Source organism: Alosa alosa, chromosome 18 (genome assembly GCF_017589495.1).
Source record: "Alosa alosa isolate M-15738 ecotype Scorff River chromosome 18, AALO_Geno_1.1, whole genome shotgun sequence".
In the NCBI taxonomy this organism is placed as follows: domain Eukaryota; kingdom Metazoa; phylum Chordata; class Actinopteri; order Clupeiformes; family Clupeidae; genus Alosa; species Alosa alosa.
In genome coordinates this window covers 13,168,923-13,189,288 of record NC_063206.1, presented here as the reverse complement: position 1 = coordinate 13,189,288, position 20,366 = coordinate 13,168,923, and the positions used below count along the sequence as shown (strand labels likewise).

The 20,366-nt window shown below is 41.1% G+C and overlaps 1 protein-coding gene across 1 annotated transcript; it reads right to left on the bottom strand.

Annotated features, from left to right (window-relative positions):
* Positions 1-15,193: 15,193 nt before the first annotated feature.
* Positions 15,194-17,750, bottom strand: soul2 (heme-binding protein soul2). Its single transcript, XM_048269956.1, has 5 exons — positions 17,666-17,750; positions 16,858-17,006; positions 16,545-16,671; positions 15,945-16,110; positions 15,194-15,731 (listed from the first exon to the last, which is right to left on the bottom strand). Exons 2-5 carry the CDS (start codon positions 16,978-16,980, stop codon positions 15,557-15,559), a joined length of 591 nt encoding a protein of 196 aa, XP_048125913.1. The 5' UTR covers positions 16,981-17,006; positions 17,666-17,750; the 3' UTR covers positions 15,194-15,556.
* Positions 17,751-20,366: the final 2,616 nt, after the last annotated feature.

Genomic DNA, 20,366 nt, shown 5'->3' with positions numbered 1-20,366 from the left:
CCCACAATTCGCTGACACAAGGGTTAATTTAACTAAACATTCTAACATAGGAGTTTCCAAAAACACAAGGGTCAGAGTAAGGAGATGACAATTAGATTTCAGTACATGTATATAAGGTATACTAAACATTCAATGAGAGACATATAAAATTTATCCCACACATGCATCAGTTGTGTATGTTTTGTGTGTGTGTGTGTGTGTGTGTGTGATTGGTAAGAGGTAAAACACCAAGAGAATGCTGGAGACAATGTGGCGATGGACTCAGGCACCAAACCATACACACATTTTTTGGAGCTGTAAGAATATAGAGCCTTTTTGGAGAGAGGTACACGTCGCTTTAAGTGAGATCTTGGGTTATGCATTTCCATTTACATGTAAGGTCCTATACCTAGGAGATTTGGAAGAATATGTATCCAAAGACGACCAATATCTAGTAAAGATTTAGCTTACAGCGAGTAAGAAGGCTATCACTAAGAACTGGCTGAAAGCAAACATACCAAATCGTAAACAGTGGTGTACTATCATTGAGGAAATCCAGAAGAATCATATGAAAAGAACTGGGGAAAGTGGTTACAAAATGAATTGAAGGTAGACATAACAAGTTAAAATAAAAATGTAGAGTATGAATGCACCCTCCTGTTTTAGGCCCCCTTATATTTTTTTTTTTTTTTTTTTTTTTTTTTTGTGTCTGTTTATTTGCTTTTTGTTCTTTCTCTATGTACAGTATGTATTTGTTGTTACCAATAAAAATAAAGTAAAAAATAAAAAAAAAAACACCAAGAGAAAATAGAGACAGATTGTATTACTTCAGCATTGATTTCGTGGAACAGCCTGGCTGTCACCAAAGCCTCCTGCTAGAGTGCTTCAACGAAGCACCACTACTCTGGTGTCCTCTATGGGGATTCCAAAAATCGCAAAAAGTCTATTCTTGGGCCCCTGTATCATTTTATGTTTCTTAGTATCAGGCAAGACCCCATTTGCCTTGGTGCCAATGTCAGCCCAAGGGCATTTCAGGAGTTGAAATTAATCAGAAAATGACCCACACAACCTCTTATGCACCGACCCACACTCCCTTCCGCTATTACACACATTGATCACAGACAGCAACACACATAATACACTGAAGAAGAATGTTTGATTCCATCCTTGCATGTTTAAATTTTCATTATATTTAAGATATTATATAAAAGAATCATCACTATGTAATGATGAAGTCACCTCTTTCTTGAGCATACTGGTACTCATACAAAAAGGGACTTCCTATCATATAAAGGTGATTAAAAAGGTAAGAAAATCCAACAGCTTCTTTTGCATAATCAATACATTTAAAGATATCTTCATGAGTTTCTTGAACTCCAGTCAGATTTAGATAACTCAAAAACTGAATAACCAAACTCTCAATTAAAGAAAAAATGTATGTTATAAGATCCTGAGGCCTATCTACTCTACTGTCATTAAAAATGGTACAGTTCAGAAGCATTGTTTGGTTGTCGATGCGTTCCAGGTGAATACATAGATGGGAGTGAAAGAAGAGGGCATTAATGAAGGGTCCTAGCCCATCCAACCTTGTGTTGCTATCTGGCTCCTCTGCAGTGGACACTGCATACACTGTGTGGTTCACAAGGGCCTTTTTCAGTCTGTTTGCATAAAGTGCAGTCGCATTCCTCATTTTTTGTTGTTCATTGGCGATCTGCGGGACCAGCTTCAGGTAGTCACTGATGATGACACCCAGAATGGAGTCTTCAGTGTCCCTGTCTTGGAATATTTGGCGGATGGGATCAGTGGTCTCATTCTTTCCTTGTGTCAGTTGGGTCCCAAGAAGATCAAAGAACAGGGACAGGGCCAACGCCACAACCCCCACACTGCCGAAGGCCACTGTGCTGCTGTTACCAAACGTAGAGCGTAAACTCCGGTCAAAGTCAGCCAGCTCTGTTGGTGTCAGTGAGTCTCGTATGTCCAGGTAATGGGCCTGAAGAGAATTATTTTCGGTATGGTACAGGTAGTTGACAAACATTGGATCCATCGAGATGGCAGAGAAATCTGCATTAGCCAATATAAGTGTTTCAGCATTTGCAGTGCACAGTGACCCACCCATGGTACACTTTCCAAGTGAATGTGAGCGTGGTATCTGTCTGCTCTTGCGCCTCCACTCGATGAAGGGGCTCCATTGGCAGTTTGGTTCTTGTGCAAATATTAGCAGTTAATAATTATCCAACACAATATGAGAAGGGAATATGAACTACCACATCATGACCAAAACAGAAGCAGCTCACTGTTCATATAGAGATGCTTTTTCATCCATTCCACGAAACGCCCAGTTAAATTAATTCATATATTAACAGGAGTAGGAGGATACTGCTGCATGTATGTGATGCTTCTTTGATTCTATCCCAAAAGGCCACAACGGGCAAACAAAAGTACTGGTGATACAAAGTCAAGCTCACCCTCATACAACCTTTTCAAATGAAAAAGGAAAATGAATGGGACTGGGATAAATAAGACTAAGATGGAGGGTTGGATTGGTTCTGAGCGGCTGTGACAGCTATATATGTCTTAGACATGAACAATTGTATTCCTTTATTTCTTTTAAACAGCTGGTGTAAATATAGCCTGGTAGACAGCACCATCGATCTTCACAGAATCCAATCCCTCTGGTGTTACACCCTCAGGTCTGATGTCAACAGAGTGGTGCGATATTACAATCTGTGTCCACAGTAAACAGAAGTGGGGACACAGGTCGAAAGCAGAGACTAAGTATGCAGCATTTGCTCAGACACACACATACACACACACATAATAAAGTTTGTGTGTGTGTGTAAAGTTTATCTATGTTATTTCTATGGTGTTAAGCCTTAATAGTAATCCCTCATAAGCACAGTCAGTTATATATGAGTGCATGCTGCAGCGCAGACCGCAATTTTTTCTAGACAGTTAGTGCACTCACTTTCTACCTCCTAATGTCGTTAAATTACTCCTTCTTTATTTCTCCTTGGGAACAGAGAGGCCCCTTCCTAAATTAATCCATGAAGCCATCCAGTAAGAATGGCCTAAACTGAAAGCAGAGAGAGAGAGAGAGGGGTGAGCGCAGGAGGCAGACAGATGTCATCTGGTGGCAGGCTGGTATGACTCATATGCCTATGGAGAAAAGTGGATTATGACCTCTGCTGCTCCTGGACACAGAGGGCCAGTGCACACATCGGTCATCCAACCATCTGAGTCCATCTAAGTCCTTACTCTTTCAACCTCCAAAGCTGGCGTGGCGTGATGGCTCCAACAGAAGCTTTGCAAGCATCATCATCATCATCATCGTTGTTGTCGTCAGCAGGAGAGGGTGTGGAGTGGCTAATCCTGGCTAGTGTGTGGCGATGTGACTGGTTGCTCTGGAGGCAGACATGGACTCTCCTCAGCACCTCTTCCAGCACTAATCCTCCTAAACAGCATTAACTTGAGCAAAACCCCATCAGTGGCAACCATGCCCATCTGTCCAATGGGGTTTCACTTACTTAAGGTTGTTAGGCTGTCTGTGTGTGTGTGTGTGTGTGTGTGTGTGTTTGGTCGTTTGTGTGGGTACATAGGAAGGGATGCAATATGCTGATGAGGGAGATATGTATTTCATATCTTTTGATGTGCTTGGGATGGGAGAGATGGTTGTTGGGGGGTTAGTTGGATATATACATACAGTCTATGGTTGTATGTGTCCCTGGTTAACATCTGTCTTCATGATCCCAGTCAGTGTGGGCAAACTCATTTCTTAATCCCCATCAAACATAATCATTGCACTACTATGACGGCCTGCTATATCATGTGTTTTCAAGAGTGTTTATTTATTTTTATTTATCGTCATCCATATACAGTGCCTACAGAAAGCTGATATAGTGGTGTAGAAAGGACTCAAAAGAGGTCAAGCTGGATTTGTTATAATATCATATGATTTTGTTGTTGTTATACTGCATTACTGCCCATGTGTTTTGACTTCTCCATGTCTGTACCATGACAATGAAAATATAATATTGAGGCAAAATACGAAAAGACAAGAGAATGGAAAAAATACAAGGCTTCACTCTGATGACACAGACACCCATGAAGGGCGTCCAGATTTGCAGGAAATTGAGATTCCAATCACGCACAGATGTGGCCGAGGCCTACAATGGAACAGTCATTTTCCCATTTATTAAATTCTCCACAAAAATCACTGTGGATCTTCACTTCCCTGCTCCCCCTCCCCTTGATTTCAATAAGAGGGCAGGCAGGGTAAACCAGTTAAAAAACATATACAGTAGAAGGTAGATGGCACCAAGAAAATAACTTCTTTTTTTTTTTTTTAAGAGTTGTGTCCCCCAAAGACTTTTTCTCCACCACTGACCGACCAACCAAACTGTATGAAACTAGATGGGGCCCTGAGGGTGGCCGGTGAGCGTGATGCATCTGGACAGCCCTGTGTCCTTGGAAGAAGCTCAGCGACGGACTGTCAAGTAGAGGATGTGTGGTGGTGGTGGTGGTGGTGGGGGGCGTCTGGAGGGGGGCTTTAGGGGGTCTGTGGGGTCCAGTGCTTCCAGGTCAGGTCAAAATTCTTTATTTAATCAGGTAAATCCCATTGAGATAAAATCTAATTTTCAAGAGAGACCTGTGTGTATGGAAATACCTGCACACTGTGTAAAGGATTGCCATGCAGTCAAATCCAGTGTAAATTTATTGAGTAGCATTACACACAGCTCTGCACTGGGATTGTTTTGAGATTGTATATATTTCAACTATCACAAAGCAGTGAAATGCTATTATCGTCATAGCAAGGTCAATTAGATGTGCTCACTCCCTATTTAGCAGTATTTGTCAATGAGGCAAATATTCATGCTTCTTTCACTGACAGGATGAAACACTTTTGTTAAATTGCACATAATATATACTGCACAATAAATCAACCCTCGACTCACTTGTATGGCTGTTAGGAATAACATCTGCATTCTAATGCATATAGTCCATATAGGTTAGAGAATGTCCCTACAGCCATTCAGCTGATGGGGAAAGATGGATGGGTTTGGCATGTGGTTCACTACATACCTACCACCATAGCAGGACCAGGAGAGCTCATAATTTCTAGCCAGAGATTCTGAACAACATTTGTGTCTCTCTGGAGGCTTCAATCACACACAAAATCAGCCTTATTATCCAGCAGTTTGGGCCTAGTGTTTTGCTGATCACTCCAGGCAGAGAGCCAAGTGATAGCCACTGGGTGAATCAAGTTCAGCTGCATGCAGCTGACCAGATAGCAAAGCTGTTGATTCCTGTCCTGAGCAGACACAGTTTGGGGACTCAAAACAAAGAGATTTCAATGATTTAATCTGATCAAAAATCACTGCAATAAAAATACTTGTGCTATAAGTGTATTTTGATGTGTGGAGTTTAAGCCATGTTTATTTTTCTTCACAGCAGACTGGACTCACTGATTTAGACTTGTGGACTTGGGGCAAAATATACTGTAGACTTTAAACCCTCTATAATAAAATTGATTTGTAGTGTCACATGCTGGCTCAACGCACGAAACATGAACGGGAAGGCCACACGCAGATCTCAAAATAATCAAGTGAATTTATGAAATAATAAAAGTAATATTAACAAAGACTACATAGACTACAAGACACAGTAGTGTGCAAGTCAGTATGAAAGGAACCAAAAGTTAGTCTAGGGGTTTAATAACTACAAGACAAAGAAAGCCAAACGCCGGGAGGAGTGAGCAACTGTGAGCTGTTGTGGTCGCAGGAGTTTTATACCCCTGTCAATCAGACGCACTTGACCACCATTACCTGCTTAATGGATAGCGCGTGAGAGAGAGGGAGAGAGAGACAAAACAACAGGGCAGGGTCTAAGGGTCGTAACAATCCAGAATAATAAAAGAGCAAGATTGTAAAAAATAAATGCCCTCGTAACCCTTTAGTAAATGTGAATTAAACGCAGACCAAAGAACCAGAGACTGGAGTGGAATAGATACTAGACCCAATCTGACATGCAGAGATAGTTTCAAAACCATGCATTAGCTTTACAACACCTGATGCCAGAGAGAGAGTGCTTAAACATTTTATTTTTCAGTTGACAGGATACTTTTACCTTGGGACCTTAGATGTGAGCAAAAGGAGAACAAATTGTTGATAAAAAATAATAATTGAAAGAAAAGTGCCATGTCCACTTCTCAGCTTCACAGGGCTAAAGTGCAGGGTAGGCAGACTGCTGGCCACAGCAGTGGTGAATTAATGGCTAGCATGTCATCAGGCCCATGCACTCCCCTGGCTTTCAGATCAGTGGGGCCCACTGTAAGTGACTGCAGAGCTTTTCTGTCAGACTGAGCCGCATGAGGTCCGACATCTGATGGCCTTGTCGTGTTGGGCAGCCCCAGAGGCCAGAGCCAGAGTGGCCTGAAAAGGGACATAAGCTCTCCAGCTCCAACCCCCGGTCATCTCTCACATAAAAGTGGGAAATGTAAAATGCAACATGCCCACCAAGTTTCATGTGCCCAGGTATTTCGGTGTCCCGGGAATCATTGACCAAAAACTCAGGAAGTTGATAATGGGGGAAAAATAAATAAAATAAAAAGAACTTTGACAATTCCTATATGACCGCTATGCTAACTGTACATTGATCCAGTAGACCTTACATAGTGATGGGAATCTTTTGACTCTGTTTAACTCTGTGTTTTTGGCTTTCAAACAGCTGAATTGGCCAAATTTAGCAAAGGTTTGACCTTTCATGTGGCATACCACTTTTGTTCTCTGCTGTTGTAACTCTCCAACTCCTTTCTGTAGGCTGTCAGCCACCCATTTTCATTGTAAGACCCATGTCTGTCATCACATTGATGATTGGTTGCATTACATGCACATCAGCACTACATTCACTTCATGGCATGTCCAAGGCTAAGCAGTGTTGTGAAAAGGTGCTACAGCACCTCACTCTGGGGGCATGTCCGTGGCCTCCCATGTACATGTCCTCAGAGTGTAGCACTGTAGCTGCCTGGCTGCGTTAGCTGCTAGCTGTGGCAACTCGAGCTCGGTAAAACCAATTATTTTAGGGTATTTTTCTCGTACCAATGGTACTCGTGACCTTGAGAAATGGAGATCTACAGTATGTGAAAACTCTACGGATTTCTCCTTTAAGCAGCATGGATTGTTTGTGAGTTGCATCAGGACCACAAATAGCCCGCAGGTCTATGTTGTGATGGGGGCATAAGTTTCACAGTGACGGGTTTCTCTGCCTGAGGATGTGGTTTCAGAGGACTAACTGGAGACACGAGACAGTTCACACTATCTCTGCTGAACAGACAACACTACACAATGCAGCAAAAATAACTCTTCCTGTAACAAAAGCGCGTGAATAGACATTGTATGAAATGGTGAGATAGGATGAACATGCACACATATACACACACAAGACATGCAAAGTACATACACATACACGCACACACACACACACACGCGAGCAAACACACATGCACATACACGCACACACATACGCATGCACACACACACACACACACACACACATCCGCGCAAACACACAAGCACACACGCACATACACGCACACACACAGACATACGCATGCACACACACACACACACGCACACACGCATACGCATGCACACACACACACACACGCACGCACACAAGCTTACACATATGCACACACACACACACACACACACACAAACTTGTATGAGAGGTTGCGACTGTTTTACAAGTTTTAGAAAATACTCTACAGTTTCTTTTGAGCATACACGCACACACATGAAACATTAATGAAATCCAAAGAAATATTTATGACTCCACATGTCAAAAAAGAAAATCCTTAACATCTCCTTTTAAAAAAAAAATCTATGATCTATATAATTCAGGGGCTAAAATTTTGGGACCCTAACGGGAAATGTTGCTCCGTATCACATGAAATCAAGGTAAGCGGAACAGACAGCGTGTAGAGCCACACACATTCTGAATCCAGACGGATCAGACGAGAATGGTGGAGACACCCCTGGGGTAGGATGAGCTGCTCAGTCCTATGAGCCATCATATATAATACATTCATAAAAGCTTATAATACAGAATGAAAACATGGCTCTCGCTTCGGGGCTGAGTGTGTGTTTTTCTGAGAGAGTGTGTGTGTGTGTGTTTGTGTGTGTGTGTGTGTGTGTTTAACGGAGAGAAAGTGATGCAGTTCATGCTGACATTTGGGTATACCTGGAGAACACAATTGTTATACTTCTTAAAACTAACACGAACATTGAGTTGAATAGCCTAGCTGTATTTTTAAAAAGCTTAAATTAACTATCTTCTGGGTGAATGCCACTGTACTGATTACTGATTGCACAGGGCAAAGCATACTTTTTCAGTTGGTCTTCTGGGGACAGTGGAGGTAATGACCAGGCAACACTGTTCCACATCTAGTTGAGTAAGTTTTCATAGATGACATTTCTCAACTTTTTTTGGCCTTGAGTGATAGGATCCATTTAATATCTCCTTACTATTTAGTTTTCTTCTGAATGCTTACACACTAAAATGGATTATTAGGCACAGTGTTAGAACAACGTAGTGTCCATTGTTGGTGTAAACTTTCTTTGGGGACCAAAATTATGTTACAGTAATTGGAATAATTTCGATTGCTTACAGGAATATTTTTGATTTCAGTGTTTAAATAAAAAAAAATCTGTAATCATATATCAACAGTCAGGTATCTCTTTGCCACAGAAGTCTTATGAGACTGCAAGCTGAGATGATGACTTTCCAAGACCCTGGACCGCAAATGGGGGTGTGGCACCATGGAGCTGGTGGTGGCAGCTCCACTGAAAATCCTCTCTCTCCTCAAACATCATTACTGGCTGCAGAGAGCCAATGCGGTGCCTTGCAGGCTTGCCAGTTCCTGATAAGGCGGCTTCCCTAGAGCGCCTTGCTCGAGAACAAGCCCTTGGCCACAGAGCAATAACAGGGAAGGCAGGCAAGCAGGCAGAGTGTATCATCCAACACAGGCCAGGCCAAACTCCATGCGGCAGCCTCCAGAGTTTGGCTCGATCCCTCCAGCTAAGTGCAGAGCAGGTCATTAGACAGTGTGGCTGCCCAGGCAAATTTTACCTACGTGTGCAGAATCTCAACTATCCTCACGGTGATGGTACACAGGGCAAGTTTTGAACAATGTTGCAGACGCCGGGCAAGCACTTGACCAGTTACATGTGTTCTGATCGGATCATCGTGACCAACTTATGAGTTCTCTCAGTAAAAATCTATAGCTCAAAATCAGTGGGGAAAAACCTGAACAACATTAGTCATTAACATTGCCCCGTAATTTTGCTTAGAAAGTTGTATATCATCACTTGTTGTATTCCTATCCAATTATTTTAGCATGTTATCAAATATGTTTATTTCACATTATTGTATTATATAAGGGGAAAAAACATGTTTGAGGAAAATATTTGGCACTCAGTTGGTATGGTGGGCTTGATGTCAGTGGAACAGGGTTGTGCAAAATTTGAATTGCAATTCTGCTTCTGCTTGGAATTTAAGAGCTACTGTATGTTTCAATTCAATTCTGGAATTTTGCACAACCCTGCAGTGGAAGGGGGGCAGGTTGAGGCTACTGGAGGCTGTCCGAGACTCAGATGGCCTGGGTATTCTGATGTTCCATAAGATGACAACACAACTGGAGGTCATTAATTGGCTATTGGGACTGGATTTTGAATGTGCATGTGAGTATCCACTTCTGAGTGACATCCCAAAATTACCAGCCACAGAATGAATTGTGTCTATGACAGATTTGATTCACATGTCAGATCAAAGTAGACGTGTGGTGATGTAATGTTGGAGCTGTCAAAGGGGTCCAGATCAATCAGGTCACTGTCTGATATCTTTAATATGTTTTTTTTATTTTTTATTTTTTTTTTATTGGAGTCCTAGAGGTAGTGTGTGTGTGTGTGTGTGTGTGTGTGTGTGTGTGTGTGTGTGTGTGTGTGTGTCTCTCTCTCTCTGTGTTTATGTGTGTGTGTGTGTCTTAGTTTCTCTCTCTCTGTGTGTTTGTGTCTTAGTGTCTCTCTGTGTGTGTGTGTGTGTGTGTGTGTGTGTGTGTGTGTGTGTGTGTGTGTGTGTGTGTCTGATGGTTGTGATGGTGGGGGTGTGTGGTCTGGGTGGCAGGAATTGAGACATGGTAATAGCCCTTCCTCTTCCGAACTCTTGGCCAGTAGCTCAGATAGAAAAGAGTCATTCAAATGTCAAACCTGTGCAATGTTCTCGTCTCTGTCAAACTGTGACGCACTTTGACGAGAACATAACAGCAGCAACAGTGGAGCATTCTGAAGCTCTCGCTCACTGACTCAGGGAAAGAACACTGGCCATTATCACAGGTGGCCATTTGGTAGGAATGTAATTATATTCCTCCTGACAAACATGTCTGGCTTGCTGCTGAGGAAATGTCTCCATAGAAACTCCATGGGAGGGTGTGAGGCGTCTGCGGAGAGATGTGGCTTCTGTAGAGAACTAAGTTGGACCGTTGAGTTCCACCTTGTTCTCACCGGTGTCGGCACTGCCTACACACTTCACTACTGCTGAACTGGGTTGACCACAAAGAGCCTTATGGACATAACACAGGGGAGGGGGTCAAGGTTCAAAATCAAGCTGGGTCTGGGTCTTATAAAGTGCCTTGAGATATACTGTTACACACTATATTAATATAACAGAATTGAATTTCACAAACTGAATTCCCCCCAGGTGGATCACTGACTTTGAAACCATTGTTTGGAAGTGTGTAATATTGGAAAAATATATTTGTAACACTACTCCTATCTTATACACCTGTAGTAACTTGCATAACTTAAGACTTTAAGAGAAAAATATCTCCCATTCTATGCACACATTCAGACCAATTTCTCAATACAGTCTCAAGGAATCTAACTTTACAAAAACTCACAGCTGCCATCTAGTGGTAGGATTTTTATATTACACAATCCCTCTGACGTCTATTATTTCAGCCAAGCATAGATAATTTCACCTAATAGAACATCACCCATGTGGTCTCTAGGACACCAAAAATGTTTACAGGTCAGGGTTGTGATTAATAAAACAATAAATCTAACACAAACACATAAGTGTGGCCAGTGAAACAACACCATCCCAAATGTGAGACTCTGCTCTGTGAAATGTCCATTAAAACAGTGATAAGAAGTCCCAGATGGAAGACTGTGGTTGCAAAGGAGGCATACCTGGCATACCAAGTCCTGTTTGTCAGCTTCATGCATATTTGTTTTATGCGTCTGGGTGTGTGTCTTTGTACATGAATGCGTGTGTGTACATGCATGCGTATGCGTGTGTGTGTGGTGTGTGTTTGCGTGCATTCTTGTGTGTGTGTGTGTCTGTGTGTCCGTGTGCATGAGGGTGAGTGTGTGTGTTTGCATGTGTGTGGGGGATATGTTAAGGGTATTATTGAATATGTTTGTGCATGACATGGATGAATACAATTGTCTCCCACAGGTCTGGTAACTGTTCCAATTTGAGGGGCTCATGGAATCACTGAGGATAAATTATACCACTATGCAGGGTACACCACAATGAAAGTGCAGGTTCATCAGATTTCTCTGAGAGAGAGAGAGAGAGAGAGAGAGAGAGAGAGAGAGAGAGAGATAGATAGATAGATGAGGGGACCAGAGACTAATTAAGCTGACTCCAGATCAGTCACAGTGACATGCAGTCTCTGGTGGGCTGACCCAGTTTCTCTCTCTGTGCAATGTGAAGACACAGCACTCCGTTTATGAAGTAACAGCATCCCTGGCCTTCTCTACGTTTCCACACAAAAGAACAACACACACACACACACACACACACACAATTACCAGAGCCGGACAGTAACGGAGTACATTTACTTGAGTACAGTACTTGAGTACAATTTTGAGGGATCTGTACTTTACTCGAGTATCATTTTTGGGGAGTACTCGTGACTTTACTCAAGTACATTTGAGAGGCAAATATTGTACTCTTTACTCCACTACATTTCTATCCATAACCGTGAGTACCTGTTACTACTTCTAAAGAAAAAACAAAAAATCTCGGAAAACCCTCAATTTGTTGTTTCCCTCTCAAACGTGATTGGATTGTGCAGGCTCCACTGATTGGGACAGCCTATCAGCAATCACCTTCAGCTTTCCGCCAAAGTCAACTCCATGGTCAGATTTAGATAAGAGACGAAACCATGGACGAAACAATGGATGAAGACGCAGCAGGTCCATCCCGGAAATGTGCCAACCCGTGGCCCCACCTCGCCAGACTTTTTCAATTTTCTGAACAAGTTAATGATAGTTTTTGCTTCAAGTGTTTCAATTACAAAATAGTATTTTGCATTTGAAATACGTATTTTAAATACGTGTATTAGAAATACTGCCCAGGTATTAACATTAACCTTTTTCATAACTCCATGTAGGACATTTCTGTACATAAATGTGATAACTGTGGCAGTAGTAATGCAATATTTAGAAAATGTAGGCTACTCTTGTACTCTTGATACTCAAGTACTTTTAAAAACAAGTACTTCAGTACTTTTACTTAAGTAGACATCTGACTGTTGTACTTTTACTTGTACTTGAGTAAAATTTAGCAAAGGGTATCTGTACTTTTACTCAAGTAATGAAGCTGTGTACTCTGTCCGCCTCTGACAATTACACACACACAGTACAGTCACCCTACAACCCCCCATTTACCAACCACCCTTACATTATCTTTCCTTCCTAGACACAACATATTGATACAAACCTTCCAGTTGTGAGATGGGATAATGAAGTAAAACAACATTACAAGTTGCAGGGAAAGATACTGGACCAACTAAGGATTTAAAGTGAGGTGGATGAATTTAAAGTTGCACGTCACGTCCTGACTGGAAGGGCTGGGGTCATATAACAATCAACTGAGACAGTCATCTCTCTAAAAGTCCTTTATGAAGCCTTTTTGCTGGTTTACTGCTACCAAACTAAGGTCAGAAAGGACATTATGTTAACCTCGATGTTGATGTCTCCTTGGGCAGTGACATACACTGTAAGCTATCTGGCATCTGGGCCACACCTGATTCCCTTTAAATTCTTTTTTATTTTCGATTTACAGTAAACACATTTGAACAGATGTCACAGCTTTTCTCGATTGCTTAGATGCAGTCAATGAAACTGGGATCCAGTGGATTTTCAGCAGAAGTCATCTTTTGCAAATTATTTAACACATTTTCATTGGTTGAACACATTTTACATCTATATTCAAAAGATTTAACACAGTTCTCGTGAGTAAGGACACACCTCGATGTTGATGTCCCCTTGGGCAGTGACATAATAACTAAGCTATCTGGCATCTGGGCCACACCTGACGCCCTTTAAATTCCTTTTATTTTCGATTTACAGTAAACACATTTCAATGGGTGTTGCAGTTTTTCTCGATTGCTTATGCGGTTCCAGTAAATAAACTGTGATCCACTGGATTTTGATCTTCACCTTCTTGGCTTAGAAGTCGTCTTTGGCAAATTATTTACCACATTTTCATTGGTTTAACGTTTCACATCCTTATTCAAAACATTTACCACAGTTCTCATACAAAGACTCTAAACTTCACTGGATGAACTGTGTGAAACAAAACATTTGCTCACAGCTAATAGATATTGCTTGCAAAATTATAAACTTGTAATGTCAATGTGTGAATCTCCTTTGCCCAATTCTTCAACCAGCAACCAGTCATTATCCATAAGAGATACCATGTCTGCTCTGAGTTGCTATTTGCCAGTATGGATCTAAGGCACATTTACAGTTTTTTCGATTGCTTTGACCTGCTTGAAGAAACTGGGTTCCACTTGGTCTTCATTAACAGCTTCTTTGCATGTCTCACACCCTTTTGCAAAACAGTTAACACAGATGTCATTCATAGACCCCAAACTCTATTGGTTTCCCTGCGCTACACAAAAGGAAAACTATTTAGAGTAGAGATTCCTTGCATAAGTCTGAATCTCTGATCCACCTGTGTAAAACTCCTTTGCTCAAATCTTCAATCAGAAATCATTCATTATCCACAAGAGATACGATGGCTCAATCGCAAAGTGAGCCCTAAGGACTAATGACTAAAGACTCACAGATTTACGTAATTGATCTCAGGTGCTAAGCGAGTAAGTGTGCTATGTGACTAAGTGTGTGAGGCCACATGAGCTCAGATAGGTAGGTTTGGGATAGCACTTCACGAGATCACATATTACCTTGGTGACGTTTCATAACAAAGATTGCCAGTTTGGGAATTTTAATTTTAAGTTTGTTGCTTTTCACACGGCCAAGGCACAGGAGACAGCTGCCTGATTCCACATTATTTCGACTTCCCTGTGGTCTCTGTGGTAAATGTTGCAATGCGTTGAACTGAAGTCTGCACTGATGCAGACTCACGGAAAGGGCTCCGAAAGTGTGTAGGCCTACTCAAACCCTCAAGCTCTTTGAAATGCGACATTGGGACAGCCTTATAAGCCCTTACGAATTTCGCAAGAATGCGCAGCAAAATCCATGAGTCTGTGAGTCCGGACTTTGGGATTGAGCCCATCTCTGTTCTGTGTTGCTATTTGCAAGAAGCCTATATGGATCTAAGGTACATTTAGAGAGAGTACTGTATTACCGATTTGGTGAAGAAAACAGTACAAAAGCAAGTCCAGATGTTTACTGTAGGTCTATTTCAATGAAGAATTTGACAAGTTGTAGTTCAATGAAATTTGTTTTGTGTAGCTTTTAGGTGCTTACTGTAGCCTAGGTCTTACAGTACATGTCAATAACGTCTTGGGAGGAATGAATTCAATTAATTTTTATTTAATAGATTTAGTCTTTTCACAGTTTTCTGATATCAGACAAATGAGAAAGAAATGGCACAGACATAGCAAAAATGAAGGCTGAAACTCCACATTTTGAGAACAACAGTATGTTCTGCATTTTGTTGTCCAGTGTGTAAGGATTGATTGAAATCGCACAGTGATTTGACTATGTGTTGTTTAAAAGCAAAATTTGCTTTTGCTGCATGTTTTAAATGTGTTGAGTGTTACAGTCTTTTGCAATATGGCATTTTGGCCAGAGTGCTTCTGTTTAGACCTGTGTGTTAATTGTTTTGAAAACATAATGTCAGATTTGACAAGCATTAAAGCGATCAAGAAAAACGGTTTAAAAGAACACATGAGACATAATTTCAAGGAGATGTATTTTATTATCCATAATGAACATCATAGTAAGTCAGCATGACTGGCAATGCTAATATGAAGAAACCACTACTATAACTAGAGTGTTCCTTTTAGATAACTTATATGTGGAATGACAGTGCTATATTTACAGTAGCATACACATACCACAAACAGGTAGATTAACCTTACGTTGAAGCCTTGTTTCTTTACCTTTCCTTGCCTAACATTTTAGGCCTGCTACAATTGTTTTATTCACTCACAATTGTTATCTACACACAACTTATTAGTATCCACGTAAATGCGTTATCACATTATTGGCTAAAATTCTTAAGAGGAAACTGCATAATGCACGTTTGAATTTATAGGGCTCTAGTCAGCAAAGAGCCAGACCTCATTGTGTCTGTTGATCACTCGTAAAGGGGGGTCATACCCAGCTGCCACAAACCTATCTGGGTTGAAACTCTTCCCTGCAGCCTCAAGAGAAGCCTTCAGCTGATCTACATTATCATAGGCATCAGCTTCAGATGCCACCCCACCAAAGCTCCTAATCAAGAGCAAGACAGAATAGGGGAGAGGAAGGAAAACGTGAGGTGACAGTGTTGATAAGGTCTGCATTAGTGAATGGAAAAACACTCAAACATAGATAGATAGATAGATAGATAGACAGATAGATAGATAGATAGATAGATAGATAGATAGATAGATAGATAGGTAGACAGGTAGCTATATAGACTAGTTCCTGGGAGAAGACTCTTACCTGACATAAACTGTGCCAGCAGGTATGTCCGTCTCCTTGATGGTGGCATTGCTAGGTTTGGGCAGATGGGTCCCTGGAGGAACTGGCCAGGACACAGACCCATGTTTCTCATCACCATCCCCCTCCATTAGGATAATGCTAGGCCAGGGCAGGTCTACATTGGCCTCTGTTCAAATACAGCAAAGGGACAGTTTCATAACCAGGCCAGTTCTAACCAGGGCAGCCGTGGCCCACTGGTTAGCACTCTGGACTTGTAACCGGAGGGTTGCCGGTTCGAGCCCCGACCAGTGGGCCGCTGCTGAAGTGCCCTTGAGCAAGGCACCTAACCCCTCACTGCTCCCCGAGCGCCGCCGTTGTAGCAGGCAGCTCACTGCGCTGGGATTAGTGTGTGCTTCACCTCACTGTGTGCTGTTTGTGTTTCACTAATTCACCGATTGGGTTAAATGCAGAGACCAAATTTCCCTCACGGGATCAAAAAAGTAGATATACTTATACATATCACTCATTTCAAAATGTCGGAACATATTGCATATCACCACAAACCCTAGGAAAGACAGGAAAATAGTGTTCAATAATATGATTCAAACAGATAACTCTTACTTTCTTCATTTTCTCCTTTGCTGTAATAATAGAGTGTCCAAAGTGCCTTTGTAACTTCCTCTTTGTTAGGGATGGCGACGTCTACAGTGATCCAATGAGAAGCGCTGTAGAAGCGTTCTTCGAAGTCCTTGTTTGAAAACAAGAAATGCATACCATCTTTATGCCAATTTCACAGGTCAAGGTGTAAAAACAATGGCCCACACATTACACATGTTATTATTTCATAAGAGCCTATGAAACACAGCACAGGCAAAGTCAAAAGCCCAGATTCAGATTGTCCTCTACTGGTTATTGTGATTGTGAACAATTTTACCTCATTGGTATGAACAACTGTGAACTCAGGGCAGTTGTTTCCATGACAGAACCATGGAGCCTCCCAGCCTCTCACACAAACCAGACAGAGAGTCCACACAGCTAAAAGTCCCTGGAATGTCATCGTCACACAGGTTCCTGAAGCTCTGCCTGAGAACGAAAGAAAGAGATTTGACTACAGATTAAGGGGGAAAATAGATTTAAAAATAGACAAAATGAATGAATAGACAATGATTTTTAATTCATACATATGTGTGGTCAATATTTATATACACATACTGTACAAAACAAAGTGTGATACAGTAAAGAAAAATAAAAGCAAAACAAAAAATTGCTTCTTTTAAAAAAAATGCAGTACTTCTCAGGCATGGGCAAAAATACATCAAATTGTTTTTTTTTTTTTAAATATCAAACCCTAATTTGAAGTGACACAAAGTACATAATACAAAACTGTGTACAATATACAGTAGCCATGCCATGTATCAAAATAAAATACTGTATTTTTGTATTTTGAAAATACTAAAAATACTAAAAATCACTTTTCAAACCTTCCATATCTGTCTATTTAATCAATTCCTTCACAATGACTCTGTTTATTAAGTAGACAGTGTTTGAGATCAACAGCTTTTCTCTGCCTATACGAGATATACACCTACAAACAGTCAACAGATCAACTATGCTGACCTGCCTGCTACATTGCATAGCCTAAATACTGTATTAGAAATATCTGACATTGTCAGTGCATGCCCAGATATTGCACTGTGTAATGCTGTTGATCAGGGGCATACAGTACATGTTAATAATTTTACCTGTTGTCTGATGTTGTTGCAGCTGGTCTGGCAGGCTGACTGAAGGTATCGGGGACAGATCAGTAACAGGCTGACTGGTGGACAAACAAGTTTGGTGACTTTGATGACTGATGTGAAAGCAGGTCTCTCTCTCTCTCTCTCTCTCTCTCTCCATCTCTCTCTCTCTCTTTATTATGACTGTGTTGTCATTTACAAATCGGGTGGGAGAAGGACAGTGCTGTGTGTAGTGTTATACAGTATGTGTTCATATCAGGCATGTACAGTCTGATAACAATGCTACTGGCATTACATGGTATAAAAGAACAGATTTGTGTGTGTCAGAGGAGGCTTCTATAAGACTACAGGTGAAGCAGTGCTTCACCAAAAAAAAATAAAAAACAAAACACAAAAAAAATCTTATAATAATCCCAATTTTACTCCTTTGAAACAGAAATACAGTCTCTAACACGAACTGTTTTCCTGAAATCAATTCTATGAGTGACAACAGCGCCATCGTCACCCGCGGTGGAACGGAGAATTACAGTGAATCAGACAGCTTCACCAACTTTTCGTTTTGCTTCACTACCATAGATATCTTTCCCATAGACAGTAAAAGAAATGGATGAACAGACTCCGTCGTTTTCAATGGCAGGGCACTGAGTCAAATAGAACGATTCTATTTGTCCCCCAGTACTGCGCAGACTCACACTTAACTTCGTCACGTTAGCCATAGAACTGAATCTTGTAACTCATATGATCGATACACAGAAATTCTTCTCACACTTCCTTCGCCTTCAAAGTCATCAAAGTTAAACATTTATTTATGTATTATTATTAATATCATCCTCACCAAGTCGTGTTAATGTTGAAGCTACCATACATGATCATCTTCAAAAACAGTCATGCTAAAACAAAACAAAAAAGTTATAGTCTTGAAGCTAATCTTCTTTCCACTTTTCCGACCTACGGTCAATCCATCGAAAACCTCTGAAATGATTAGTGCCGTTTTTTTTTTTAATTGTATTATTAATTTTAATAATATTAGGTTGCCTCTGTGTAATGCTTTACCTTAACATACGGTCGTGTATGCTAGGTTTTGCTTATGAGTTACCGTCATAGACAGTAAGGTGGACTGAGCTTCTTATCCAAACAATACGGTTATCTCCCTACGGCGCGAAAGAGAGATTACGTCAAAGCTAGCTTCCCTCCAACCGAACAAGCTAACCATTCTTCTTACGGGTAACCAACGTTACGGACGAGGTAGTGAGTCTGTTTTGCCTTTGTAGTGTTTATGTGGATTACACAGAAGCTACAATATCGGCACAGGATATTTGTTATATGAAGTTATGGTATTTCAAAAAAATCCTAGAATGAATGGGCTTATATGGGAGTTAGCAGAGAGGTGGTCCCTCCAGCCTACGTCGATTCTTCTACTTCCGGGAATTCGCCTGCCCCCTTGATCTTTTCCACTGATCTATAAAGAATGCTCTCTCGAGCATTTAATCTGCTGCCAGCTTGTATCTCCACATCGTCCAAAATGCTTGATTGCATTGCATTCTCCACATTTTTAGCTACATTTTCATGTACCACATCAGCATTTTTGTTCTGTGAATCTTTTGTAAATTGCTTTACAAATACCGTCGGGCCTATTGCCATGGCTTGCCTCAGACGTCCTTTTAAAACCGTCTTTTTCTCTATCGTGAGCATTTAATCTGCTGCCAGCTTGTGACTCCACATCGCCAAAAAAGGTTGATTGCATTGTATTCACCACATTTTTAGCTACATTTTCATGCATCATATCAGCATTTTTGTTCAGTGAATCTTTTGTAAATTGCTTTACAATTACCGTCGGGCCTATAGGCCTATTGTTTTGGTCACGTCTAAAACTGCATCTTTTTCTCTCTCATGAGCATTTAATCTGCTGCCAGCTTGTGACTCCACATCGCCCAAAATGCTTGATTGCATTGTATTCTCCACATTTCAGTAACATTTTGGTGCACCTCATGGCATTTTCTTTCAGTGAATCTTTTGCTTTGCAATTACCTTCCTGCCCTCCTCTTGGCTGCCTTCACTCCATCATCTTCATTAATCTTTTTGGCCTCAATAATCCAGTTACATAGTCTCTGTTTTTGGTTTTGGATTTTGTGAAATACATTTATAAATAAATGCGACTTATAGTCCGGTGCGACTTATATATGTTTTTTTCCTGCTTATGACGCATTTTTTGACTGATGCGACTTATACTCAGGAGCGACTTATAGTCCGGAAAATACGGTAGTTTAACAAAACAGTTTTAAAATAGTTCTTAGGCTATTTAAGCATGCAATTTGTGTCCATGTGTAGGCTATAAGCTACACTTTTGAGAGCCTAAAGGCACGTTAATAGCCAGCTCAGGACGCGATTTTGTTCAGGTCGGATTAAATTACGGACAGTCCGTTTCAAAAAGGAGCAATTAGACTTCTTGACGTTCGCTATCGCATAATTTAGGACTTGTCTGTACTATGTCCGCCGAGGTGTTCCGTTCTTCACAATTAACGAACGAGGCGGAGGCAGAGAACTCCCGACGCGCAGCACCCGAGTTTGTGGGATAACTAGTAAACAGCATCAGTAACGTGCATCAATCGGGAATTCGCTAAATGAAGGAAGTGGGTGCTATAATTATTGATCCGGATCAAAGAGACAATAGCTTACAAAGTGGTGTTTTTGTAACTTCACTGTAGAT